This window comes from Erithacus rubecula (genome assembly GCF_903797595.1).
Source record: "Erithacus rubecula genome assembly, chromosome: 11".
In the NCBI taxonomy this organism is placed as follows: Eukaryota; Metazoa; Chordata; class Aves; order Passeriformes; family Muscicapidae; genus Erithacus; species Erithacus rubecula.
Genome location: NC_136663.1, coordinates 13,829,220 through 13,857,142, shown reverse-complemented (window position 1 = coordinate 13,857,142; position 27,923 = coordinate 13,829,220). Strand labels below are relative to the sequence as shown.

General features: G+C 43.9%; 1 protein-coding gene and 1 long non-coding RNA gene across 2 annotated transcripts in view; both read left to right on the top strand.

The window, feature by feature from the left end:
• On the top strand, positions 1–2,941 carry CHST2 (carbohydrate sulfotransferase 2). Its single transcript, XM_079314928.1, has one exon. The coding sequence runs from the start codon at positions 337–339 to the stop codon at positions 1,618–1,620; it is 1,284 nt and encodes a 427-aa protein (XP_079171054.1). The 5' UTR covers positions 1–336; the 3' UTR covers positions 1,621–2,941.
• Positions 2,942–8,706: 5,765 nt separating this feature from the next.
• LOC306806210 overlaps positions 8,707–27,923 on the top strand; it is a 97,994-nt gene continuing 78,777 nt past the window's right edge. The window contains exon 1 of the long non-coding RNA XR_013775421.1: positions 8,707–8,903. This is a non-coding gene — a long non-coding RNA (uncharacterized lncRNA). The remainder of the gene's footprint in view (positions 8,904–27,923) is intronic.

Here is a 27,923-nt window from a genome sequence, read left to right as displayed (position 1 = left end):
CCGCCCCTCGCTGCCGGTCCGCGCTGTGGGGCGGAGCGGAGCAGCGCGGTTCCGCCTCGCCCGGCGGCCGTGAGCCGTGAGCTGCGCTGCGGCGGCGCCCGCGGCCGCTCGGCGATGGCGGCGCGGAGAAGCGCGGGGCGGGCGGGCGGCCGTGCCGCCGCTAAGTAGGGCAGGGGCGGGGGCGGCGGCGGCGGGGCCGTCGCGGCGGCTGCGCTATGCGGGCCGGGCGCGGGGGGCCGGCCGGGAGACGGCGCCGGGGGCGGCGCGCCCTGCTGCCCGCCGCGGGCCCCGGGGCGCCGGGGCGCTGAGCAACAGTTGGCCCCGCCGCCGCCCAGCATGAAAGTGTGCCGGCGGAAGGCGCTGGCGCTGTGCCTGGGCTACGCGCTGCTGCTGCTGCTCGCCGCGCTCAACCTGCTGGAATACAAGTGGCGGCGGGAGCCGCGGCGCTGCGGGGAGCCCCCGGCCGCCCCCCGCCACCAGCCCCCGCCGCCGCCGGCCGGGAGCCGCGGCCCGCCGGGCGCCCGCCGGCAGCTGGTCTATGTCTTCACCACCTGGCGCTCGGGCTCGTCCTTCTTCGGGGAGCTCTTCAACCAGAACCCCGAGGTGTTTTTCCTCTACGAGCCGGTGTGGCACGTCTGGCAGAAGCTGTACCCCGGTGACGCCGTCTCGCTGCAAGGGGCGGCCCGCGACATGCTGAGCTCCCTGTACCGATGCGACCTCTCCGTCTTCCAGCTCTACAGCACGGCGGGCTCCGGCAAGAACCTCACCACGCTCGGCATCTTCGGGGCGGCCACCAACAAGGTCATCTGCTCCTCGCCCCTCTGCCCGGCATATCGCAAGGAGGTGGTGGGCATGGTGGACGACCGGGTGTGCAAAAAGTGTCCCCCGCAGCGCCTCAGCCGCTTCCAGGAGGAATGTCACAAGTACCGCACGCTGGTCATCAAGGGCGTACGTGTCTTTGACCTGGCCGTTCTCGCCCCGCTCATGCGGGACCCGACCCTGGACCTCAAAGTGATCCATCTGGTGCGGGACCCCCGGGCCGTGGCCAGCTCCCGCATCAAGTCCCGGCACGGACTCATCCGGGAGAGCCTGCAGGTGGTGAGGAGCCGGGACCCCCACATCCACCGCATGCCCTTCCTTGATGCTGGCCACAAGCTGGGCGGGAAGAAGGAGGGCGGGGGCGGCTCGGACTACCATGCGCTGGGTGCCATGGAGGTCATCTGCAGCAGCATGGCCAAGACCCTGCAGACTGCCCTGCACCCCCCGGACTGGCTCCAGGGCAATTACATGGCCGTGCGCTACGAGGACCTGGTGGTGGAGCCCATCAAGACCCTGCGGCAGGTGTACGGCTTCGTGAACCTGGCGGTCAGCCCGGACATGGAGAAGTTCGCCCTCAACATGACCAGCGGCCCCGGCTACTCGTCCAAGCCGTTCGTGGTGTCGGCCCGGAACGCCAGCCAGGCGCTGAGCGCCTGGAGGACTGCGCTCAGCTACCAGCAGATCAAGCAGGTGGAGGAGTACTGCCAGCAGCCCATGGCCCTGCTGGGCTACGAGCGGGTGGGCAGCCCCGAGGAGGTGAAGGACCTCAGCAGAACGTTGCTCAGGAAGCCGCGGCTGTGACGGGGCGGCGGCGCCCGGGGCTGGCGGGGCTGCCGGAGCCGCTCCGGCCGCCGCCAGGGAGGGAGGGAGCCGGGAAAGCAACCTGGTCTGATTTCCTCCACAGACTGCTGAAGGGTAACATAGAGTAATGTGATGATTTCGTTCCTCCTATTTTCTTTTATTGTTTTTATATTTTATTACCCGCCCCTTGAATTGGGTTAGACGCGATTAAAAAAAAAAAACAAACATCAACTGGAACTAAAACTATGTGTAAAAAACCCTTTCCTCCTTCTCTAAAACGCCAGGCAGTTATTCTGTACCAAAATCGTGTTCATGAAGTTCTTGTGGGTTTGAAGATGGTAACAAAAACTCTTGCACAATCTCTAACACATCTTTATCTCCCTTGGTGCGGAGCGATGCCCTTGGAAAACATAGTGCTGAAAATCAGACTTTTGTATGAGAGCAAATGTTCAGACGTGATAGTAATAAAAAATAATAAATGATATTCATTTTTATAATTACCTCAATTGTTTGGGAAATACAGTGTTGCTTATGTACAGCTGGAGGGGATGCTTGCTTAAAAATAACAACGTGGACTTCTTAAAGGGTGTGGGTGGAGGGCTGGAGTGCAACATTTGACGTGTTCAAAGATCAGGAGCTGCTCTTGCAGAAACAGATGCAGATCTGGCAAGTGTAGTGCAGGTTTAATGGCTGTGTCAAAGCAGGTTTCTATTTAACTATTGTCTTTTCCGTTGTATTTAAAAAGTCTTTCAAGTGCCACTGTATTAGTGTCCTAAGAGTTCTAAAACGTTTGCCATCGCAGCAGTATTTATTTTTGTCTTGACATGTATGTCCAGGAGTCACTGTCAAATAGAACTGGATCTACAGCGTGACCAGAAATGCAGATTTAAAAAGACATTTATCATACTGGAAACATTAGCATGTGTGAAAACAAAAATAAAATTATATATATTATATTCTATAGTGCTAACAAAACATAAGATATGTAAGATAATTCTTGACATTGATTGGTAACAGGCATAGTAGGGAAGCATAGAAAAATGCATAAAGTGATTTATTTTTTCCCCTTTGTCTGTGTCAGAGGGTGTATTTATGTAGGAAGAGGGAGGAAATGTACAGCTGTGTGTTCATGGCTGCAGTGGAGCTTTTATGGAGCCAGCCCAGCGTTTGATTTCAGAGCACTGGTTGGAGACTCATTGCCTGTGAATTGTCATTGCTCTGTGATGGAGCCAGATGGTGGTCTGGCTCTTTCTGGGAGCTCTGCCTAGAGTCTGTCCCATTGTTAAAACTTGATGATTAGGAAAAAAAAAAAATGTAAAAAGAGATTTTACTACTTCTGCTTTTGTAATTTCTTGGGAAAAGTCCTGATTTATTAAAGGTTAAGTGGTGTGTTGCATGTGAAAAGTGCAGACACCCTAAGTAGTTTTTAATCTTGGTGTTCTCTGCTGCTCTTTGAAGGCTCATTTTGGAACTTGAGTTTTTAAACAAACGTAGTTTTGCCAAACTGTTCTCTTAGGAGACTACAGACTTTTCTACAGGAAGTACATTTTACATTGCCTATTTGGGTGTTGTGCCTTCAGAAAATGTGAAGAGTATGAGTAGGAAAAAGGAGATTGATTTGTGAAAATAAATTAATATAAACAGGATGCTGATAAGTGTGTGTGTATGTGTGGGTGTATGTGTGAAAATTTTAGTGATGTGTAATATGTCTATTTCTTGTAACTCAAGTTAAACAGCTGATAACTGGCTACTAAGATTTTTGAGTTCTTGATGAAATTTTGGCATTAGATGTTGAATTTATTCTGAAAAGGTAAAACATTTAATAAACTAGTTAAAAGATTATTGCATAAGGTTGCCTATGCACTTGCTGAATGACTGCATTACATGTTGGTTCCCTCAGCTCATTTTCACCATCAGTGAAATAACATAACATCTAGCAATGGGAGATCTTTTAATTGGCCTGCTAGGATGTATTCTCAGATTCCAAACAGCAGTGCTAGAAATGGGAAGGATAGTTAATTTGGTATTTAAAACACAGATTAAAGAACTTGTGTTGTTGTGGAACGACGAGTTTTGTGTTTCCACTGTGCATGTTCAGTGCAGTGCTGAAAGGATTTTGGATGTTTGGCTTTGGGCTGTACCCAGTGGGGTTTTTAATTTTCTTTGGTTGTTGTGTCCGGGGGCAGTGCTTGAAAATCTGCCCTGCTTGTAGAGCAGGGTGCTTGGTTTTTCTCCATGCTGCTTTCTGAAACTGCCTGCCCTGCCCTGTGTGTGCTCCTGCTGTGGGCAGGGTGGGAGGCTGGAGCTGGGAAACCCTTTGGAGCTGGGAAACCCTCTGGAGCTGCCATGGAACCCCAGCCCAGCTCTGGGACACTGCCACCACCTCCTGCTGCAGCAGTGTGGAACTTGACTCGGGTCTCTCATGGGGGCTTTTCATGGCAGCATGTTACAGGAACAGCTCTTTTGATCGTGGCAGCTGAAGCACAGTCATTTCTGCATGCAGAATTCCTTGGTCTTTTTTTGGGGAAAGTTTTCAGGATGAGTAAAGTGAGCAGGAATTGATTGCCTCTGGGAGTGTGAAGCAGATGAGCACAATTGACTTAGCTTCCAAAAATGTCCTTTGGATAATTATGTTAAAAAGCTCGTCCTGTCATTCTGAGAAAGCACTTGCTGCTCTTTTAATAGTGGTGCATTGCAAGCATCTGCTTCACTTTCTTGATACAAATGCTGCCAGTAGAGTTAGAGCATCTGAATCTGGTCCATAATTTGGGCTCCACCTACTACATTGCAGCAAGGAATCACCCAGCACACTGTACACTTGTACCCTGGTGTGCTTAGGTGAACAGAAGAAATAATGCAGTGTTCATTTTGTGAAAATAAAAGACTGCATGTTTGTTCAGGTAAAGCTTCAGGAGAACTGAATGGGATCCTGCTTGTGTAAAATGCTGGTGGGCTAAGCCCTATGATTAATGCTGCTCTATTAAATATGTATGTGAACAACTGACAATTAAAAGATGATTTTTAGCCCTTTTTTATATTCAGGAAATAGAGGAACTTTAACAAGCCAAAGAGAGTTGAGAAAAGGTTTTAAATGTGGAAAATTACAGGAAAAAGTAGGGTATCAGAAAGATGAAGGACATGGTTGCAAAGCAGCTTTCCTTTTGTGAGGAGGGACAGCTAGCTGTGGTCAGAATAAACTTGTCTTTCAAGCTTGAAAATGGTCCTGGGTTTGCTTTCTGTCTGATTTAATAATCACAGTGTGCTTCCTCAGCTGAAGCTAATGCATGTATTGGTGAAGGATCAATAGCATAAACAAGGTACAGGGGGCACTCAGTTGCACGGGAGGAGATGGTTCTGGAGACTTGGCATGTTGGTTTGATGGAAGAGAAAGGCCAGTGAGCAGCTACATGTTGCTTTCTGCCATGAACAAAGCCAGAACATCAAACAGGTGTGATAGATCACAATGATCATTCAGTGCATGTAAACAGGAAAACCCTCTGTCTTCCACTGAATCAACTAAACCACAAGATGTGTAATAGTGTGCAAGTTGCTGCTGCTAACCTCAGAGCTGACATGAAGAGTGCTAGACCAAGTATCTCATTCTTTCTTAACAAAAGGAGGAAGTCCCTTATTTTTCCAATCACTTTGTAATTTGTCAGCCATTAAACTTCATGCCGTGACTGGGAAGAGAAACATAATTTAAATCCACAAACCTTGTATTTCCATTATGGTTAGAACTTGGGTCTTTAGAGGTGAAATACTGATGGTTATGAGCAATCCTGAAACAAGTGTTTCTCATCCTGTGGGTCATGAGAAGAGTAATGAGATTACTTCCCCCTTCATTTCTAATTGCTAGCAGAGTGTTGAAAGGGTTTAACGTGAGCCCTTGCACTCTGCACAGGTGGTCTGAGAGCTGGAGTTCAGCTCTGCTCCTGTGCATCCCATAAATGCAGGCATGGGTCCCTTTGGAGCAGTCAATGCCAGCTGTGCCCAGCTGTGTGGGGCTGCTTTACCTGAGCAGACTGAACATGGGGCAATGCTACCTGTGTTATGTTACTTCATCAGATGCATCTAAAATGTTCTTGTTCTACTGCCAGTTAAGGGTGTTGTGTAAATATTACTCTGCTGGAATTAATGTATATGAATAAGGTAAGCTGATTTAGTTTGGAGGCTTTAAGTGAGTGTGAGAATGCTTTGCATTGATGTATCTGAGTTCACCTGTCAGTGCTTTCTGCTTGTTAGCCTGGCAGTCAGTTCATAGGGTTTGCATTTTGTATCAGAGATCCTGATCTCTGCAAGATCTTACAAAAATGTGCATGTTTTATAATTAAAGAATACATAGAACAATCAGTAATACTGATAATTATATTGCACACATTTAAAGTAAAAATTAAGGTTTATCTGGTTTATTTGGATTCCCTGGTAACAAATGAGTTCTGTTAACATGTCTAAATAACAGTACTTCACTGTCATGACATCCATGATTCTTCATGTAAGTTATAATTTCTGCAAAGAAAATGCACAGAATTGGTACAACACAGACTTTTTAATATTTGGAAGTTGGAAATTTTCCTTGTATTTACTTTAAGTTGCAGCTCGGGGCTCTCTGCATCATGAGATTATGAAAGGAACACAAGAATGGGTCTCCATTATTGGCAGTGCAAAATCAGTGGGTCATTGCAAATTCAGTGAGAATCAGTGCAAAATGTAAGGTGTCAAGTCTTCCCTTGATCAACAAAGAGCTGAAATTCATCACACAGATCAACACCATGAAAGGTATGAAGAAAATAATAATATAATGGCCATGAAATGGGAGAACTGGGATTAAAGAATCATCTGCTTCTGCAGTGAAACACAAATGTGTGTAAAAATACATGGCACATTTCTTCACAGAAGAGAATTCTGTATGTAAGAGACCCATTTACATCAACAGATGTGGGTGAGCTCTCTGGTGTCCACTGCAGTTCTGAGACAAGAATATGCTTGTTATAAACAGGGTGGTGGGAAGGGAATTGAGGTGGAGTGGTGGCTTACCATCTTATTGTTCCTCTTGGAAAAATCGGTGAGTAGCCAGCACAGCCTGCAGGGCTTTTAGTATGAGGTACTGCAGACTTCTGTCTGGATATAATGTCATTATTCTGATGGGATTTGAATGGGAATAGGATTTTCATGCTGAAAAACAAGATGAAAATGTGGTTGCAGGAACTCCCCAAACTAAATGTTATTAGCGAAGTAGCCTGAGCGAGGAAGGATCTGCTGAGCCACCTCTGACACAGCAGCAGGTGAAGTGGAAATTGCTAATAGGAGTGTGCTCTACAGACACAGTATTAAGAAATCTGAAGATTCTAGTAAGTTCTAAGTGTGATTTTCAAGAATATTTGCATGTGCCATTTTCATTGGAATTGGAATATTATGCAGGAGTCAGTGGGAGTTATATTTCAGGAAATAGGTGATGAGGCCTCTGGAAATCATGGCATCATAAATTTGTGTTGGAGGGGGTCTGTGTGGATTTCTGGTCCAAACTATTGCTCAAAGCAGGGTCAGCTTATGAGATCAAACAAGGTTTTATCTTGGTGGGTCTTGTAAACCTTCAAGGACAGAGACTGCACAATCTCCCTGGGCAGCCTCAGTGCTGTGTGGTCCTTGTGGTGATCCATGATGCTTCAGCAAAACCAGCCCCAAGAATCACTAAATATGTTAAATAAATTTATTAAATGTTGTGTTTTGCCTGTGACTACTGACGTGGGTCATGTCCTCACTTCCCTTTAACTGCAAGAGATGTTGGCTGCAGCTCAGCTGCTGCAGAGGGTCAGCAGCAAAGTGGCTAATGAGTGGTGATCTCAGTGGAAAAATGTGGACTCTCAATTAGAATGCTTCATCCAGCAATATCCTTTCTTTTACCCAGGAGGGATAAAGAGGAGAGCAAAGGCAAAAGAAATCCACTTAAAAGAAAGGAAAATAACACAAAATGGGGCTTATCAGAAGTTGCTCTTTCTCTGCTATAGGAAGAAAGAAATACTGTTAAGGAAAATAGAAAGAAACAAATGATTCCATGCAGCAAGGTCAGGAAAGGATGAATAAAGGCATTTGCATGTTAAAAGCAGTGAGGATAGAAACCTGAAGGACAGAAGAGGAAATGTGGTACTATGTGCTGTAACCATTTGTGATTAATCATGATGTGCAGAAAGAATTCCTCATTTCTAAATTCACAGTTCTAGATTCGCTGATTTTCCTCACAGTTTCAAGATGAATTTCAAACAGGAATAATTTTCATAATTATTTGGATAGTTTTGATGTTCCAATTTGTTTTGTGTATAGATAGAAACAGAGTTGCTGAACTTTTGTCTAAATATTCCTCTCTGCAGACCTCTATGCATAAATTTGCAGGGCCCCTAGTCTGCTAAATTCTTGGCACCTTCTTGTTTTCCATCTGCCAGATGGTTCCTTCTCCCACCAGTCAGGGTTATCAACAATTATCTGTTTCAAGCCATGTGCTTGTCTCATAACAGTTTATCATGGGAGACATAAAATGGAAAAGTGACATATTTAGTGTTTATGCAACTTTGAGAATCACTCTTGGCAGCTTTCATTACTTGCTTATTTGCCACTGGTGGTTCCTATGTATGTTTGATGTACTGGTCTGGGATCAGCCCTTCAGATCTTAATTATTTGATCAATTTACTAGAATCAGACACCTTGCACACTCAGTCTGCTGGTGTATTTTTTCAGGTGTACTGACATAGTGGGTCAAGTGGTGACCTGTTTTGTTCTTCAGAACACGCTTATATCTGCTTCACTTCTCTTTTCCCAAGTAACAAGTGATAGGAGATGAGAAAATGGACTCCAGTTGCATCAATGAAGGTTTAGATTGGATCTCTAGAAAACTTCCATCACTTTGAAAGGCTTGCCAAGCAATGGAACAGGCTGCTCAGGGGAGTGGTCCAGTCCCCGGCTCTGGAGGTATTGAAAGGACATGGATGTGTTGCTTAGGGACACGGCTCAGAGCTGGGTTAATGTTGGACACGACATCACAAAGGTGTTTAGAACCCAAACGGCTCTGGTGTGATGGGCACATCAGACCCTGCCAGTGCATGCAGGGGTGGGTGGGTGGCGGCACTGGGGCTCTCCCAGCTCACGAAGCAGAGACAGGTCTGAGTCCAGAGCAGAGTTTGGGGGTGAGCTCTGCTGACCTCGGGCTCTTGCTCTTTTCAGCTGCTTCCTGGCTGTAGCTGCACCACAAACTGCCAGAGCTGTCTCTGGTGAAGGATGCCTGGTTCAAAGAGGTACAATGCTAACGAGCATGGTGGAAACAGCTCTTTGTGCTTCTCTGCTCCTCTGCAGGAACGAGCACGCAGCAGCCCGTGCTGACCACAACACTTTGGGCTGGTAGGAGTTTAACTTCTGGTCCCTAATTACTCGTTCTTTCATGGTGAACAGAGGTAAAAATAGAGAGTATAAAAGTGAGCTGGTGTGGCTACTGCCCAGAGAACACCTGCGGTGTTGTTTTAACGCAGGACACAACTTACACACACATGAGCTCCTCATTTTATTCTACTTTACACAGGAGCTGCTGTCTGGGGCCACACCTGAAGGCACCGCTGCCGTTCGGGAGGTGGTGCCCACAGGTGCTAATGAGTAATGTTAATGAGGCCGGTACAGACAAGGGGCAGCTGGGAGTTGTTATGGGGCTGTGCTGCTCAGCCCTTTCCCCTCACAGACAGGTCACTGCTGCTTGGCAAAGGAGATGGGAGCCGAGGGGCGCTCGGTGCTTTGTCCTTGTCGCCTGTGCCCTCCGCCTCCGGGGCAGCTCTGAGTCGATGCAGGAGGGGAGCTGCTCTGGGGGACGCTGTGGCTTTGCCAGGAGCACCTTGGATGAAGGGCTGCGGCCGGCTCCGAGTGCCTGTGGAGCCCCAGGATCCTGCTGGAAGGGGCCCGAGCTGGAGCGCTGCCCAGCGCCGAGCCCTGCTGTGCCCCGGCTGGCACTGCAGGAAAACCGGGATATTCTGCAACTGCCAGAGGTGCTGGGGCTGTGTGCTCGGGCACATTTCAGTGTAAAGGGTTGATGAAACACATGGACGAGCACCAGCTGGGACTGAGGAGGCTCTGAGAGCGCTGGAGCAAGGAACAGCGCCTGAGAGAGGCGCAGGGGGCTGTGCGCCGTGCGGGAGGTGATGGAGGTGATGGAGCTGAAGGAGGTGATGGAAGTGATGGAGCTGAAGGAGGTGATGGAAGTGATGGAGCATGAAGGAGGTGAGCCATGGCGAGGCGGCTGTGCTGTGCTGTGAGGGTGGAGCTGCTCCGGGAGCACCATGTGCTGAGTTGTGCTGGGGATGAGCACCAGCATCGATTGTTGGTGCCAGCAGGGCTCTGGGAGGGTAGTATTGGGACTGGGAGAGGCTGAAACTTGCAGAAAACTCGTCTGGGGAGGAGTTACAAGTGAATCTGGTGTTTGTCTGGGCTGTTGGGTGGGGGTGCAGGCTCTGGGGGTGCTCTGAGGGTGTTTGTCTCCTGTCTGTGCCATGCAGTGCTGGCACAAGGCTGTGTGCTGCTGCTGTAACCCCATCTCCTGCTGTGCCCTGGGCACACCCGCTCTGTCCACCTCCTCAGGGACGTGCAGTGCTCAGAAAATCTCCTACACGTAAGGAGAGGCTTCAGAATTGATGGTTTCTTGCATCTGACAGTAACGTTTTTTGCATTTTCTTGCCATTTTAGTCTTACTAAGTTTCAATGGGGAGTTCTTTAGTGTATCTACTGGTCCTGCCCCATGCCTGCAGTCACTCTTTGTCTTCTTTCTGAAATGGCCATGGCTCTCCTGACCTCTCATCCCTCCTGCACAGGTGAGCTGTTGTCTTGCTCCTGTCTCATTCAGAACAGTGATCAGGCTACCTGTTGTTTAATTAGTCTTTTCATAATTCATAATTTGGGTAGGTGCTTTGCTCTGAGTGGTAACCAGCCATTTGTCTTTGTCGTGTCTACCTGAATGAAGAATTATTTGGAAGTTTAACATTTCACAATTGCTGACTTTGACTGTGGCACAGCCTGTAAACTATACTTAGATTCCTTAAATCATATCAAGAAATCGATAGGCTTTTCCTCACTGCAGGCTTCAGGTCTTGGTGCAGCAATTCATAATGGCCCCTCATTTTCACTTATCAGTCTCTGTGTAGGAGAAGCTGAGAAAATGCATGTGTGTGGCCTTACAGCTGGAGTCCTGCTCACTGCTCTGAGCACCATGAATGTGTGTCCCTATATGCCTAACCCCTGGTTAAAACCATAGACATACATTATTCTCACATGTAAGCCCTGGATTCTTTTGCCTTAGGTATACAGGAATCATGTAGCAGCCTTTTGGATAGGTGCTGAGTTTATCCCTGTGGGAAGGTGAAATGGAAGAAGTGAAAAATCGAAACATAATTTGAGAGAAAGGGTAGCTGAATGCACAGGCAGATAATGAATTTAAAATGGTTTGTGTTTTAAAAAATCCCTCATAACTATTTAGTACTTGTGTTCTGTAATTAAGACAATTATTTCAAGTTCAAGTATTCCAGCAGTTCTTCTGCACTAGGTTACTGAAGCTAAATCAAGATGTCCACTCTTCTTATTTCTTTGACTAGTGTAAAGGCTCACTCTGCAGGCTGTTGCTGATGGGCATTCTGCTTCTGTGCTAAAAGGGTGGCCTTGGAGAGAGGAGGAGGGTATCCCATGATATCCAGATGGTGAATAAACTTCCTGTACCCACACTGGCCATTAGAGAATGTACGAGCATCCTTTGGTACAAGGCTGTGCTGGGTACTCTGGGGATTGATGAACAAGTGTGGCAGTGAGGAGATGATAACATGTTTGGCACACTAGACCATGTTATTGTCTCAAAAGTTTGTTTGACATATGGTTATTCTAACACAAATAGTAAATACCTCATTATACAAAGCTATTACTGTTTCTAACTTGGCTTTCTGATACTTCAGTGAAAGCAATGTATCTCTGGCATTTACTGGATTTACTAGTGACAAAAATGCAGCACACTGGCACCATTATGTATGTACAGAACTCTATTTTTTTCAGGCCACTGGACACATCACAGATGCAGATCTATTCTCCTTCATTGTTCATGTACTTAGCCTTAAAATCTGAGCACTTGTAGTGCCAGTGTCGCCTGAGAGAGGCAGCTCAGAGCTCATGTGTGACATTTCTTTCTAAGTGAAGTTTCTCTGCAGAGAGAGGTTGTGGTGAGGATGGGTGGAACAGGTTGTGCTGCTCCTGGACAGTTCTAGGGGTTTCTAATGCCAGACTGGGGCAATTAGGACTTAAAACAGCCATGAGCAGCCTACAGCACTATGCCTGATAGGGAGCCTGTGTCCAAGAGCTCTTTGTTTCTCTGATCCCCTGAGAATAAGCAAGATTTTTGAGCCAATGGCTGTGAGAAAAAAACCCATAAAAATACAGTGAATCACTTAAGAATGTGTTTTCAGAAGGTTTTTAAAATAGTCCAGCAATGCTGCTAATTGTGCATACATTTGCATTCCAACTCTCCATGCTTGGCCTGTGTGATGAGCACATTCAGGGGCAGGGCCAGTGGCACAAGAGGTTGCTCAGTGGCTGGGGGACATGGTTAGACACAGGTAAATTTAGTTCTTTGATGCAACATACTTAATTTAAAAACCTATGCTCAGTAAAAAGTATTATTGCATTAGGACTAGAATGTAGTCTTAACTCTCATAGACATTTAATTTTCACATAAACCCCTCTTAAGTAAAAAAGGAACTAAGGTTATTTAGAGGAAGCATTTCTATGCTAATGTGAAGCATTTAGGGAGCAAGTGGTGCACGAGCAGGCCACTGAAGACTTGGTCTCTGAAGAATGGGAATGGAGATAAGTTTGATTTTTACACCTAACAGCAAGAGCTTATCAGGCAGCAGACTGAAAATGAATTTCTAAAAACTAGGACTGGGAGCTGAGGTATGGAGTGACAGAGTTTGGATTTACAGGAGAGGCTGGGTAAAGAGGTGCAAATATACTTTTTGTACAGATGTATCATGTTGTTTTAATAAAGCATATTGCATTGTAACAACAATCCTTCCCTTCTGTTAGGCTGGGCAGTGTTTGAAATGTATCCTCCCCCATCCCAAAATGGAATTGAAATGTCTAATAATTGCTTCCAGGTGTGCTGAATTTTGCTTTAGCCTTGCCTTGTCCCTGGGGTTTGGCTGGCTCCAGTCACACCTCCTCCTGCCCTGGATGCCCCTGTGAGCTGCAGGCTTTGCTCTGCAGCCAGGCACAGAGCAGTACATGCCCCAGAACTTGCACCAGGCTGGGGCTGGGCCACATCCTGGCAACATCTCTGGCAGGCAGTTGTTTCACACTTGTTCTCACATACAGTTTTACAGCAATCCGTGCCCTGGCAGCAAGGGTAATGTTTACAAATTTCTGCTGTGGAGCTTTTAGGGTCACAGGAACACTTCTGGTCATAGCAGGAATTTGGTATGACCTCATACACTAAAACCAGGGGTCTTCACATGAAAGGAAAGCAGGATTTTTCTATGCATTTCCAATTTATTTTATTTTTTATTTATTTTATTTTTTATTTTATTTTTTTAATAAGAGCCGTTTGCTTCCTGAACACTCCTATTATTTCTGAGCTGTTGTGGGAACTGGTGTTGCTGATCTGGCACTCTTGCTTTCTTATCTGCTGTTTCATCATGATTTCACTGTAGTGACATTTGTTGTCAGAAAATCAATACAGAGAGTTTGGGAAGAGCTGCAGCTGCTTGGGGAGTGGAAGCAACAAGCTAAACAACTGATCTATCAAGTTCACTTGCAATATTTGTTTCAGTAATGGATTGCAGCCCCATCCAGTTAAGTGATGGCCTTGGCAGCCACCTCAGTACCAGCTTGGGCTGGCTCTGGTGATAAAAAAATCTGCTCATACAACAGAGGCAATTCTCCTTCTGGAGTCCCTGAAGGAAAACCAGGGAGTCAACCTCAGAAAGGTCAGAGGCAGCCCAGCCCTTATTCCCTCCATCCCCCTTTTTTCTCTGCACATACCTGATTTTTGGCATGTGAACAGAAAGGCTTGGGTTTTGGTATTGGAATATGCTTTCTGAAGTGCTACCCTGAGGGGCCATGACTCTTCACCCTGGGTTTTTTCACTGCTAAATGCTGAAATGATTCTTTAATATGCAGGTTGATTGAATGAAATGACTAAAAAGGATGCTGTCATTATTGCCCTGGATCAGGATTGAGATTTGATTGTGTATTGTATTCTTAAATATATTCAGCAAAAAATGCCTTGCATTTCAGTGAGTGAAATGGAGGCAGGGCATCAGCTGAAATGGGCTGTGCACTGACTCATTAGACAATGTGTCTGATTTTTACTGAGTACTTCTATTTCAATGGCAAGTTTAGCACTTCTGATGGGAAGCATGAATGTTCAGTAGGCAATATAACAAAATCAGCTGGTTATTTGATGGGGCTGAAAAACAAATGGCCTGTTCAGTGAAGGATGAATGTTTCTGAATGAAGCTCCTCAAATTCATAACCATGCCAAATCCAAGACTAGCTGGCTGGAAATCTTTATCTGAAAAGCATTACCCTTATTTTCTAGAAAACTCCCAATGTGCTGGCTGTGAGCCCAAGATGTGGTACCTTGTTTTAGTACAAAAGTGAGGATCAAATGTGTTAGTGGAGTGCATTTAAAAAATACATTCATTAAATAGCTAATTTAGAAAAACCCTTGGGATTAGCCAATTACCATAGAAAAATCTCTGCTCTCTGGAGTCTGTTTTGGAGATTCTACCCCAAAGTTTTTCAATACAAGGTTCTTGAAGTTACATCTCTAGACTAGTGAGTGCCTAAGAGTATAGATATCTATAATTAGGCTCTATTAATGTGTCTTAATTGGCTTATTCTCCTTTTAGAAGTCATGTAACCAGATTCTGCTCACGTGCAAATCTTTAAATCAAGATTCTTCCTGTGGATAATCAAGTTGAAATATTGCCTAATCATTTCCCCTCTTAGAGGAGGACTAAGTTATGGATTCTGCAGATAATTTTCTGATTCTTATAATTACCAGATTCTTCTGGATTCTTATGGATTCCTGGCATGAGTGTTTTCCAAAAAGGGCAGGGCTGTGTCTGCACATCCTGTGCCCTCATGGCTGTGTGGGCTCATGCTGTGGGTCTGGATGTGTGTCCATCTCTTTAAATCTGCCATCATTATAACTCTCATTCTAATCACTTGGTGTAAGTGAGAGGGAGGGTGTAATAAACTTGTGCAATTTGTTTTCTTCTTGTTGTCAAGCTCTCCCACTTGTAAATAACACAAATTAAACCACATCAGTAATGCAGTCAATGTGCACTATAGCAAAACTTACACTTGTTTCTGATCTGGGCTGCAGATCAAATTGGAATGCATTTTTTAGACAGTTTATAGCACACATACCAAACATCACAATTCTTTTGCATACTGAAAAACATGAGAAACAATGTAAAATTCATTGTATAATTATCATAGAATGGTTTGGGTTGTAAGAGACCTTAGAGATCATTCAGTTCCAATCCCCCTGCCACGGGCAGGGACACTTTAAATTTTATACGTCTCTATTTTCTAAATCTAGTATTTAGTATAGTAGTATTTCAAGTAATCCAATTTTAAGTTTTTGTCCCTAGATTTAATCTTTTTTTTCTATGTATCAGCTTTGAGATTGATTCTGCTGCTTTTTTTGTACCATAGTATTTTTGTGTGAAGTCACTCGAACTTCGTTTTTAAAACCTAATGAAATAAGACTTCTTTGTACTCTTCTTGGGATTGTTTAATAAGTCTGTATGTGTTTTGTGAATATTGTTACTCTTATTCATTACATGTATATTTGTAGATGAAAAGCAATGTGAATAATGATCATTGAAATACCTTTAATTCCAAGAATATCTGGAACTACCAAGGTAATTCAGTGGGGCAACACCAGAGTTATTTTTGCAGGACTGGTCAATAATTGCCTTAATGAGGAAACTATTTTTTCAGCACCAATATCTGGCCAAAACATCTGATATACCAAGTGTGAAACTTAATCTTCAAGGAAAAGTTTCATTGCCATTTGACTTATAATGGACTAGGTACTGTGTCAACTACTGTCTCAATGTGGCTCCTTTAAATGGGCCCATGAAATGCTTGACACCTGTTCAGAGAAGATCTATAGTGAGGTCTTTTAAGCTGAAATACTCTTAAATCTGCAGAAGGAAAAGAATTTCTGGATTGAATTAATATCTTAAGAAGTTCTAAGTTTTTTTAGTTATTGAAATCATGTAGTCATCTACATTTTGATTGGGACAGAACAATATACACATAGGTATTTGCATAGGACTTGTGCAACTGAATTCTGCTCTGGAATTAAGAATACTGACTACATAGCTGGCTTGACTTTTGGCAGTGCCTTTTGCAACAGTTAATCCCTCAAAAGTACTGTGCAATGTATGAACTTATGCATTATATAGCAGTAGCATAAGCACTGTTTAATTTGTGTGTACCTTGCCAAATCTCTCCTTTGGCTACCATTTCAAAAAAGAGGCCTGAAGTCAGCAAATATAAACTTTCTGACATTTGAAAATCTCAAAGTTAGAAGAACTTATTTTTTTAGGAGGGAAATGCAAATGAGTGTGTTAGAGTGGAGCTGGAGCAGAGAGCTTTCCCAGTGCCTGCCATTGGAGAGTGGTTCTCACTGCTTTCTTAAAGGAAATGCCTCCTCTGCAATATTCCCCAGAACAATCCTCTGGCAGTTCTGTGATGGGACTTATGCAGAATTCAGTTTGTTATTGCACAGAGCTATTGGAGGAGGAAGGGTCTGGATTTCTGGTGCCATCACTGTAATGAGAAATAAATTAGATGCAAGGAGCATTTGTGTTGGGCTTATGATTCGGTGCTGTCATGCTGTGTTGTGACTAATGCTTTTTCCCACTTTATTGTTGCTGAAATCAATAGCAAAACTCCATTTATGTTAAGAGCACATGACAAGATCCAGAATAAGTGAAAGAAGCAGCTGACTAACAGTAATGGATGTAATTGGGGAAAAAAAAGTCTTATCTGAGGGTATATTCAGGGCTAATTTAGTGAAGATAATTTGTATCAGACTCAAAACAAGATAAAGGCAACAGCTACTAGAGGCACATTCAGTGTGCACAGAGGGACAGAGGGAAAGGGTCCTTTCATTAATTTTAATTGGGGGGGCAGTGACTGCAGATGGTAGTTATGTAAATGATCTTTTAATTGCTAAGCAGGAATATTTATCTTTGCCCATATTTATTTTTGAGAATAAACTTTTGCTTGTGCAAATAGTGTCTTCAGGTTGGTACACAGCAATGGGCATCTCTGCTTTTTCAAATCATTAGCACTAGATTAGAAATTTTGGCTGAAATTCTGAGTATTGAGTACTAGCTTGCAGCTTCTGGTTTCAGTGGATCCACATTAGGGTTGGGTACTGTCCCTCCTCTGGCCTGTTCTTATCTACCCTTTTTGAGTCTTTCTTTCACTGGAGAAGCATTTCTTTTCCTGGGAAAACTCTACCAGATGTGCTGCCTTCTGGATTCTCTCATCCTTGGCAAGAGGAGGGCAGCAGAGCTGCCTGTGCCCCTGGCTCATGTGCTCTGCAGGGGATTGCCTCTTGGGTTAGGGATGGGCTGTTTAAGAAGTTGATCTGAACTTGGGCTCACTTAATGTGGTCTCAAGCACTGCTCTGACAATATGAAGTGGCTGTAGTCTTTTTTCCTTCTCAAAATGTGTGCATGGACAAGTGTTTGGTGTAGCCATGAACCTGAACTGCAAGTGTGGGGGAGAATGAAGCTGGGAAATGAGCAGGTTAGCTAGTGGCCACCAGCTTTGGTTGTGGCTCATTTGGGATCTAAGTCTTGGTGTGGTCCTACTGTCTTCAAGTATAGGAAGATGCTGTTAGGTGTGGGACTGCTGGGTAACCTGATTAATGTCTCTAACTAGCAGGGAGATTGATGTCTCCTCTTGGTTTAGAGCGATGCATGGCCAGAATCCAAACTGCTCATCTGCAACAGTGTTGTGCAGGGGAGCTCAAATTCTTTGAATCATTGCTTTTAGCTTGGTTGGTCATATGTATCAAATGGCTAAATTGCAAGTGATGTCAAGAGTCCTGATGTGATCCCCAGTATTTATGTCCATCCAGTTTGTGAGCTGCATGGACACTGAGCTCTGCAGCCCTGAATCAGAAAGAGAGTTAGGTTAAGAGTTGTGTGAAGAAAATGAAACTGTAGTGTGAATAGGAGAGTAGATAAGGGAAATCTGCAATCCAGCTTATTACTAGCACAGATCTTATGTATTTTAACTTAAAAACTGTGGGTTTAAACCCTGTCTGTTTGTGGGTCCCAAACTATTTTGGTGGAGATGTGGACCCGTGACCAGTAAGTTTATTTTTCTTGACTAAACCTAAAAATGCATGACCTTAGTTTCTTTTAGAATCCTTAGAAGCAGTTTCTGGACCTTGAGGATTCATGGCTTAGAATTAATGGATTACTTTAACTCAGGAGAATTGCTGATTTGCAAAAGAACTCGATAGAAACAGGCAGAGATATGTAAATTTAATTTCCGGTTGCTGGTTAATTAGAAGAAAATGTCCTGTATCTTGGGGAGAAAAAGGACAGGAGGTGGCCCTTGGCCACCTCTGAAGCCACAGCTCTTGGCCTCTGCAGTAACCCTGCTCCCTGCACCTCCAGCTGCTCTGTGCTCATGCCTGGCTGAGGCTCCCTGCCCCAACTCTGCCCATACAACTGCTGTAGTATTCTGCTGTAAATCAGATCAGTGAGTGGGGGGCTGATTAAAAATAATCTGCCTTGAACCTGGGTTGTGTCACAGTCTCGTGAGCCCTGGTCACAGGCAGGGTGTGCACCCCAGTGTGGGTGGAGGGGGAAGGGGCTGGGTGCCTGGGACATGCCAGGGCTGGCAGCCTGTCAGGCCAGCCTGCACTGGAACTGAGGGCTGTAAAATGGCATGTTGGGGTGCTGCACATTCACATGTGGGCTGCTGCAGTGCTGTGCTTGGGTCCCTGGCACCAGGTGTGTGCTGTAGAGCTGAAGGTGAGGGTGGCTGGCCCTGAAATGCAGGCTGTATGTGAAAACATCCAGCTGCTCCGCCAGGGGCATGAAGGGCAGGACACACAGTGCTCCAGCATTCTGAGCAGGGAGCTGCCATGCTAGCTCTGGAAATGGTAGGGCAGAGCTGTGCCTTGCCTCCTGCCTCTCCTGGGCTGCACATCGTGCAGAGGCAGTTTCTGCTCCCAGGGATGCTGAGGATGCTCCCAGGCAGTGCTTGCTGGAGTGCCCATGGAGGAGATGCAGGTGGATTCCTTTCTGGGGATTTTCCTTGCTGTCATTGCAAGTGGCTTTGGAGGGGTAAAGTCATGGCCTGTCTCCAGCTCTTACTGCTGGGATGAGGCTCAGAAAAGGGTGAACAAGAAAGACCTTGGTTTTATAACCTCCTAATTAGAGCATTCAGATTGAAGTGGTCATTAGCTCCTGCTTCAAGGAGTGTGTTAGGCACTCAGGAAAGTGTAATCCTCCCCCCAGGAGTGAAGCAGCCACATCTTCCAGGATGTCCTGAAGGCATTCTTGTCCCAGCATCTGTAACACCTCCCCGAGTTTGTCAGGGCTCTGCCACGTGTTAGTGGTTAACAGGTCTTGGGCAGAATGACAAGGCAGGCTAATAAAACCCTTTGTCTGTGTTAATGAAATTTGAAAGTTGAGGTCAACAGGGCTTCAGATTGAGTCAAAGGTGAGAACCAATAAGGTGCCAGACCCTTATTTGGAGCATTGACTCCTGAGATTTGTGATCACAATCAAAAAACTTGACAAAGATGCAGCTGAAACTGATGATGTGTACAGCTCTGAGTATCATAGGATGAAGCAGTTATAAATAATTTCTGTAAGAACCACATTTAAAAGAGAGAATAGTATTTGGCAAATAATGTGTGGAGGTAGTAATCTTTATTGTGTAACAGCAGTGTATACATTATTGAAAACTGCTGAGAAAAAATAATCTGCAAATGCTCTGTATAAAAATGTCTTTCTCCAGCTTTAATGCTGGACAAATTAGTAGGTTTTCAGTCTTCCTGGCTTTTGACTTTTTGTGAGTTATGTGGCTGCTTTTCTACATTCAGATTTAAAAAACACGATGTCAAAATGCAATGCAAAAGCCCAGCTCTGTTCAGAGACATGTAAGAGCAGTAAGGGATGCTGTGCAGAGGCATTTAGCATGTGCCTGCCCAGGGCAGTGCCCAGCTGGGGGGTCCCAGGTACACAGAGCTGCATTACACCTGCTCTGCCTCTGCAGCTGCCCTCCCTCTCAGCAGAGCTCATCAGCCTAAAGGGAAGGCTGCACTCCTGTGTTTGTGCTCTTTCCAGGACTGGAGTGGTCTGATTTCTATTTAAAATTAATTTTGCCATCTGTAGTGTCTCATGCTTTCTTTTACTGATATCTTCCTCTTTCTCCAGTACACAGGTTTCAACACAAGCTGAAGGGGGATGTTTGTGGGTGATATCAGTAGGAACAATGCTGGTCTTGAAAGTCTCTCTATAATGTTTGAGCTACTGGAATAAATTACTGCATTGTGTATCTGTGCTATTTTTTTTTTCTTGAGGGTACTTTCTATATGTGATTACTCAGCCCTGTTTCTGTACCTCGAGAGTTTCTGTACTTAAAATAGCCATACTTGAGCTTAGTTTTGCATAGTTGTTCTGTGGTAAGATTTCAAGATACTGCAGTTGGTATTTTGGGGTTTTTTAATGCTCCTGAGGACACTGGCATGATATTGCAGTCCTACCATAACTGGTTTCTTGTAGAGAAAAAAATCTTAAAAATGTTTTAGAAGAGGATAATGCATTTCTTTATTGTTAAATTGTTTGCTAGAGTCTGTACACTAATTCATGAATATTTATACATTTATTTATATTATAAGCAATATAAAGATATATTGTATATAATAACATAAACATACAGTTCATTTTTATAAGTAATGTATGTTATCACCCATATTATTTGTGACTCTACTTGTTTTTCTTGTGCTGCTTGTACAGGTTTGCTCACCTGGAAAATCATTTGTCTATACCACACAAACTATTGCCACTTACCAGGTTTTGTATTTTAAGGAAGTGATTAATGCTCCCTGTCAAGACTGGTCTGTTGCTGTTGGCTTTTTATGGAAGCTTGCTTCATTCATGCATCTATTTCTGTATATTAAGTTTGTCTTCCTTGGCTTCTTTCTCTTCAGAAGCAAATCCTCTAGCACAGCTCAGTTGCACTTGTCACACCTGTGCTCAGAAAAAGACAGTGTTGAAGGGAGGGTTTTGCTTTGGGTTGTGCTGTGAACAGCATGATCCTTTCTTGCTAAATCGACCAAAACCAGAGGGGCTGCTGTGGGACTGTGCTGTCACGCTGTGTCCCTGGGCAGCTCGTGGAGTGACATCTTGAGTCTCTTGCCAAGTTGGAGGTGTGGTGGTGTGATGATTTTGGTTCATCTTAGGCTTGTGTTTATTGAAAATAACTAAAGGCTCAGGATATTTGCTGACCTCTTTTAGGAGATGTGCTGATCACTGCAGATACTGACTCTAGCAGGAATCCATCCTTAGAAATTATGTCATTGTTCTCAGTGTCAAAAAGAAGTCATGTAGCAGTGTCTAAAAGTTGTCTCACTTTAATATTCCATTTCATATTTTTAAATATTTGGGGCTATGAACCTCTCACTTCTGGAGTCCTAAATTAACTTTAAAAGGATATAGATATCTCAGCTGTTGAAATTTAGCAGAGACTATTGGTAGTGGGGACTGATCTAACTGTCCCATGTTTTATTGATTTTCTTTCTCATTTTCTGCCTCTTTACTGAAAACATAGCAGTGATCTATCTTGATAATATTTAGTTGCTTATTTTGATTTCATGCATGTTGACTAGATTTTTAAAATTTTATTTATTTCCTGTTCCTGCCTCAGAAGAGGTAACTTGCATTGCTATTTCTGTTGCCACTAAGTTTTGGACAACACCTGACTAAATTGATCTATACCTGTATAGTATCTGCCTGGCTTTTGGCTGTCCCTCTCATCTGCAGACTTGGCTGATAAGTTGCTTCCTGATAAGAAAGAGTTGTTAGTGATGGTCCGCTGCTAGTCTGGGTCTATTCTCTTTGCTGGCTGTTTTCCACTGACAACAATTTCCTTCCTTGCTTCCAAAACTCATTATCATCTTTTACTTTGAATGTTCTTGTGAGGCTAATATTTTATTTGTTTTATTTGAATTTACACAGAACTCTGCTAGCTTTAATTAACAGGCATCCATCTGTGCTCTCAGAGCCCTGATGGTAATTAAAATTAAGCATCTCTACATTGTCCAAAGCAATATATAGAACCAAATTTTTCAAAACATTTCTGGAAATGTCTGTGTGTGAGGGTTTCTCCTGCTGGCTTCCCTTAGTTTGTGGTGTTGTAGTGCAATCACTGCTGTGAATTAAGCATGTATTGTAACAGCTTTGCCTGCTGCTTCTCTTCAAAGCTTAGCAGGTTTTTTACACACAGTTCTTGCACAAAAAGTAGTGGCATTTCCAAGGCACCCAGTGCCTGCAGCAATTCACTCCTGGTGGGGCAGGAACAGGCATGCCAGAATGATCCCAGCAGGGCCCCAGCATTGCTGCTCCTAGAGCTTTCTGATCTGGAACAGCCATGGTTTTGGGATTAGGGTAGGGCTAGTGTTATGGTGAGGGTCAGGCTGAGGGCTGGGTTGAGAGAATCAATATCCCACAGCTCCAACAACACTGGGGCAGGAAAGGGCACACCAAGGTGATCCTGGCAGGGCATCAACACTGTTAGTGTTAAAGTTGGGTTAGGAGGTTCAAAGAGCCTGCAGGTCCAAGAACTCTGGTGCTGGAATAGGCATGCCAAGGTGATTCTCCCGAGGTCATTGTTGTGTGGGTTTTTGCCATCTTGAATAAGGCTTCACAGGTTTTTCACAATAGTAATACTTGACATTACTTGCTGGAGTTCACACCCTCTGCCCAAGGGGGAGAAGCCCAGGAGCTCCTGTGAAATGGCAAGGTGTTGGGAAAACAAAATAGAGTGATAACAAAAATGCAAAAGTTTTGTTGTAGTTCATCCTGTGAGCTGTGCTGTTAAAGACTGTGCTGATGGTTTGTAGAAAGCCTGTCAAATGAGGCTGTTTCTGGAGCTTGTGGGTTCCATCCAACCTGCAGCACTTGCAGGTTCTTGCCCTAACACTAATCTCAGCCTTCACCCTGAACCTAGTCATAGCCCAAACCCAATACCATGATTGGTCCAGATCAGAAATCTGTAGGAGCTGCAGTGCTGATACCCTGCTGGCATTGTTTTGGCATGCCTGGTGTTCTTAGAGATATGATATATTTTACTCAACCCTAACAGTAGTCCTAACCCTCACATTAAACCTAGTAAAATGCAAAATAATTGCTTTCCCCCATTCAGTGTCTCAAGCTCTAATGGCTGCCTTCTAGTCATGAAAAGGAAAATTTTCATTAGTTTGTTCTCTCTCTTCATTCTCCTCCCAAAAGCTGCAGAGTACTTTTTGGAAACTATTATTAGATATCTGGGAATATACTTTTTTCCCTGTTGCCACCTTGCTCTATCAGTATTAGTCCATTCGAACCTTCTCACCTCTGTACTGAGAGGCCTCCTGGCAGTGGAGGAGTGGGAAGATGATGGGATTATTGCACCATACGCTACTAACAACCCCACTGAGGTGCCTGCTACCTGTGTCTTGAGATATGTGCTTAGGCAAGGGCAGTCTGCAGTGAAAGTCTGGTCTCTTTAGTCTGGTAGAGACAGGTTGCAGGACAGAAGGCTGCAGGGGGAATTTCAGGACACTGGTAACCTGTTGGTGAAGCTTGCCTCAGCCTTGAGGCTGGCTCAGTTCACGGGGGAACTGTGTGACCAACTTGTGCAGTGACATTGCAATGCCACAAAATAAGCACTGTGTTTAATGTTGCTTGATGGGGAACTTTTATCTTTAAGGTACCTGTACTGGTGAATTACTGATAATGATAATGGGAGTTATGATGACAAGCAGATCCCAAGGACTGGGGTTTTTTTTGTATCATAGGCTGTTCAGGTCTATTTTGAGATTTGCAGCTGTTAGTTTTTCCATGTCTTTAATGCATCTTAGCGGACAGATTATGTTATAACCCCTCAACATTATTCACACCAAAGTTTTCTGGTACTTGTAACAGTGTGCCTGTTACATATTGCATCCATTAGCATTTCTGCTTTTGGAGGGAAAGATTTGGGGAGCAGCAGCAGAGGAGTTTGAGGATAGAAAAAAACACCCAAAATACTCGAGGTGTGAATGGGAGCACAGGTTTTTAACAAACTGTACCTCATTGTTTGTTAAGGCTAAATATTTTCAAGTTGGTGCTTTGCTAGAAATGTGTCAAAAGGCTGATAACACAATCTTAGAAGCTATTTTTTTCCCAGTTACCGTTTAAAATCATTATGCTTCTGACTTGCAGATCTGGCATCCTTAGTGTATTGATTTTCATGTTTAAAAATATAGATTAAGTAATCCTTACACTGGTAGGTCTGGCATCCTGCACTTATTTAGGCATAAAAGACAAAATTTATAGGTCAAAATAATGTATTTTTTTGGAACATCTGATCCAGCTGGAAGAAAGTTGGAAAGCATTTGGGCATAAGGTCTCCACTTTAGGCTTCACAAAATTAGTGTAGACTTCAGGCTAAGGATATTAGCTGAAGAGCTGTTGCACTTTCTGTAACCTTCCTGTATTAATCAGCTGAATAATTTTAAGGGCATTTCTGGCAATGCTAGGTGTGTAAAAGTGATGTTTGCTGGAAGACAATTCATGTGATGGTTTTGAGGGGCTGAATGTATTTTAGAATCAGGCATAATTGCTGAAAAACCCCTTCACATAAAGAGATTTCCAGCTTGTTTTTTCTAGAACCATAGATGGCTTCTAGAATAAGGCTTTGGGATAATTCAACAAAAAATAATTTTTTGGCCAAAATAGGATTGGCTGAGTCTGTTTCATTTGTCATGGCTCAAAGGACCCTTCAAGAAACCTCTTATATTTGGACCTTCTGGGGAAATTGCTTTTCAGCCAAATCTGAGCCTGTGAATAACAGCAGAATAAGCACTGCAAGTTGTAATCCCACATTAAATTGTCAGTCATAGTCAATGTTACTGTCTTCTATTTTTTTCCCAATTAACTACACTGTGGACTTGTTGGAACATGGGGCTGATTCCAAAGGGGGAAGCATTTAGTTGTAAAATAGGATGTATGGTGAGTATAAGACCTGGGGTCTGAGCTGTTAATCCCACTCACAAGAGGAGAATTTGGAGATAGAAATCATTTGTTTCAGCATGTGCTTGGAGGGCCTACTCATTACTGGGGGCTTTTGCCTTTGTAGTTATTTCCCCACCACTGAAGGGAAAAATATTTAATGCAAGTAAATGCAGTCTAACATGGAGGCTGGTAGCACTAGAGCTACAAGTAAATTTAAAAAAAAAAAAAATCTCACTTTGTGTGTATTTATGCAAGACAAATACTGAAGTCAGAGCAGTACCTGGTTCTATTTCCTCTGTAAGTCTACTTAAAAGAATGAGAAGAAATATGTTCAAGTATTTAAACAATGTCATCTATACATTATTTTCAAACTTTAGAATACTATTCCCAAATAAAAAATAGCAACAATTAGACTCAGCAGCCTGACACCAGTCAGAGTGATAATTATTAATGCAAGCAACTGATTCCTGCTAGATGCAATAGATGAAACACTTTCAGAAGAATAGTCTTTGGCCCAAACCTAACCCTATGGGATGTGTCTCTGCACGGAACTGATTTTGTCCTTGCATAGTTTTCTACCCTGTTGTACATTGTGTAAATTGCTCAGCTGACTGACTGAAGGTGGTTTTGTGTTCGTAAGGAATCACAGCAGAGAAGTCCCTCTGAAAAACTTCAGGAGGATGATGCAGCCCCTGCAGCAAGGGTGGGACAATTCCCTTTGGAAGCTGTCAGACAATGCAGATTCTCCTGTGCAGGATTGCCTGTTCCAGCATCCCTGTGGCTGAAAGCTCCTGGGAACATGAACCTGATAGGAAATACTGGTCTGGGATCTAGACTCAGTCACTCAAAACCATAAAATTATCGAGAAATTACTCACCCACTGTGAAGTGTCTTGGGGAATTTCTGTATTTGAACTGTTTAGCACTTGTGTGGTTTACTTTGTGGAAATATGTAAAAGAAGAGAGGCAGCCTGGAAGAAGGGGGAGAGAAAATGAGTAAAGAAATGAAACTGGAAGCAAAGGGAAGAGGCTGAGAGCTGCAGTACTGCTGGAAGGGAATTTGCTGAATGACCATAAAGTCTTGTGAACAAGTACACACTGCATGCACACTCCTGTAGTTTGCAGTGCATCCATATCCCCTCTCTTCCTCCCTTCTCTCCTGTGAATGCTGCTCCTGGCCTTGCTGAGATTTGATTGTTTGCTTTGTGGCTCATTCTGGATCTCTTTAAGGTCCTGCTTAAAAGTAGATATTGTGGTGCTGGGTTGAGCATATGAACTTGCATTGTCCTGGATGAGTTTGTAAGTCTAACTTTATTATTTTTTGGGATTCTAAGTATACAGTGCTCCCTTTCAGTAGAATAAAGATGTTCAGATAAGGATAGTGTGATTTACTATGCCAATACATTATTGATGAGAGGCACTAAAAAAATAATGTGGCTTTTTCTCTGCCAGTTGGGGCCTGAAAGGCAAAAGTTGCAAATACTATTTCTTTATGATACCAAAAGGCAGGGTCCTCCCAGGTTTGCTAGAACAAAGACTATGGCTGGGAAATATTCCCATCCTTTGTGGGATCTGTATCAGTCCCACCCACCTCCCTGCAGTGCCCCAGAAACTCTTGTGTGCCCCAAAGCCCCAGAAGCTCTTCTGGCCTCTGTGGTCCCTGTTGAGAGCCCTGGGGCTGAGGCAGCAGTGGGAGGGTAGAGCTTTCCACAAGGCATCTTCATACCATAGCTCAGCATCACGAGTGTCTCACCTTCATTCTTCACTCGAGTCTTTTAGAACACCATCAAGGGCATGGTTCTTTTCTTTACCTAATTGAATTAGGTCGTTAGATAGAAATTAGCATACAGTAAATTGGCAAAGCAGCAATTGTCTACAATAACAGAGCTTGGGCACTAAGCACAGCTCAACATCTTTTCCTAAAAAGAAAAGCCACCCTTAAAGCAGAGAAAGTGAGCTGAATTTGCAAAAATGTTACCTTTTATTCCTTGCTGGATCCTCTGAGATTGCTCCCAAATCAACACTGTGCAGAACAATGGGGCCATTGTCTGTGGGCTGGCAGCAGCATTTGCACAGCTTGCCTCAATGAATATTTTGTCAGAACGGTTTCTGCATTGCCAAACTATGCTAACCCCCACCCCCCAAGTTGGAGCTAATTAGTAATGCATAACAGAGGAAGTGGCTTTGTTCCTTGTCCTCTCCCTGAAAGGATAATTGGACCTGCTAGCAGATAACTTTTGGGACTATGGGAAGAACAGGCCACAAAAATGTTTTTCTTATAGTAAAGATGCAGCAGGAGAAATTGTCTGTTTTGTAGAAGCTGTCTTGGGATTGTTTCCTTGCCAAACATCAAATATACCATGGAAAACTGACTTTGTTTCTCAGAATTTGCCTTTTTGTCCCCTCTGTTTTGTTGCAAAATTGGATATACATATTATAGTTCTACTGTAAAACAAGTAGTTCACAAGCCCATGCTCACGCCCACCATTTGTTACTTTTGATGATAAAGTTTGTCTGATTTATTTTCTTCCATTCTCCACCCACACCACAGCATCCCTGTGAATTCTTTTGTGGAGGCTGCAGCTTTCTGAGCCCTTTGAGCTCTGAGAAGAGCATGATGAGCAATGCACTGGCCTCCTCCAGGCTGTGTCTTTCTTCTGAAGATGGCAAAATGTAAATAAGCTGTTTGTACAATCCCAGATTTGTTCCTGTTTTATAGCTAAGAATGGTTCAAGTAAAAAATCTAATTTATAACATGGTCTGAGGGAAATGCTTAATTATGCACCAGGGAAGAGAAAATGGTTAAGGGGGAAATGACACCAAGCCCAAAAACCATAAAAATTAATGTATGCTGTGAAAATCCACAAGAACTGAAGCAGACAACATAATTTATAAAAAACTATATAGGTTTTCTTTCCTTGAAGGGAGAGAGACACTCTGCATTAATGCTGCCCTGAACAAAGCCCTTTTATCTTCTAGGGCTGAT

Bases quoted from the DNA above. Each gene is read 5' to 3' on its own strand.
- CHST2 (XM_079314928.1), top strand. From the start codon at position 337: ATGAAAGTGTGCCGGCGGAAGGCGCTGGCGCTGTGCCTGGGCTACGCG.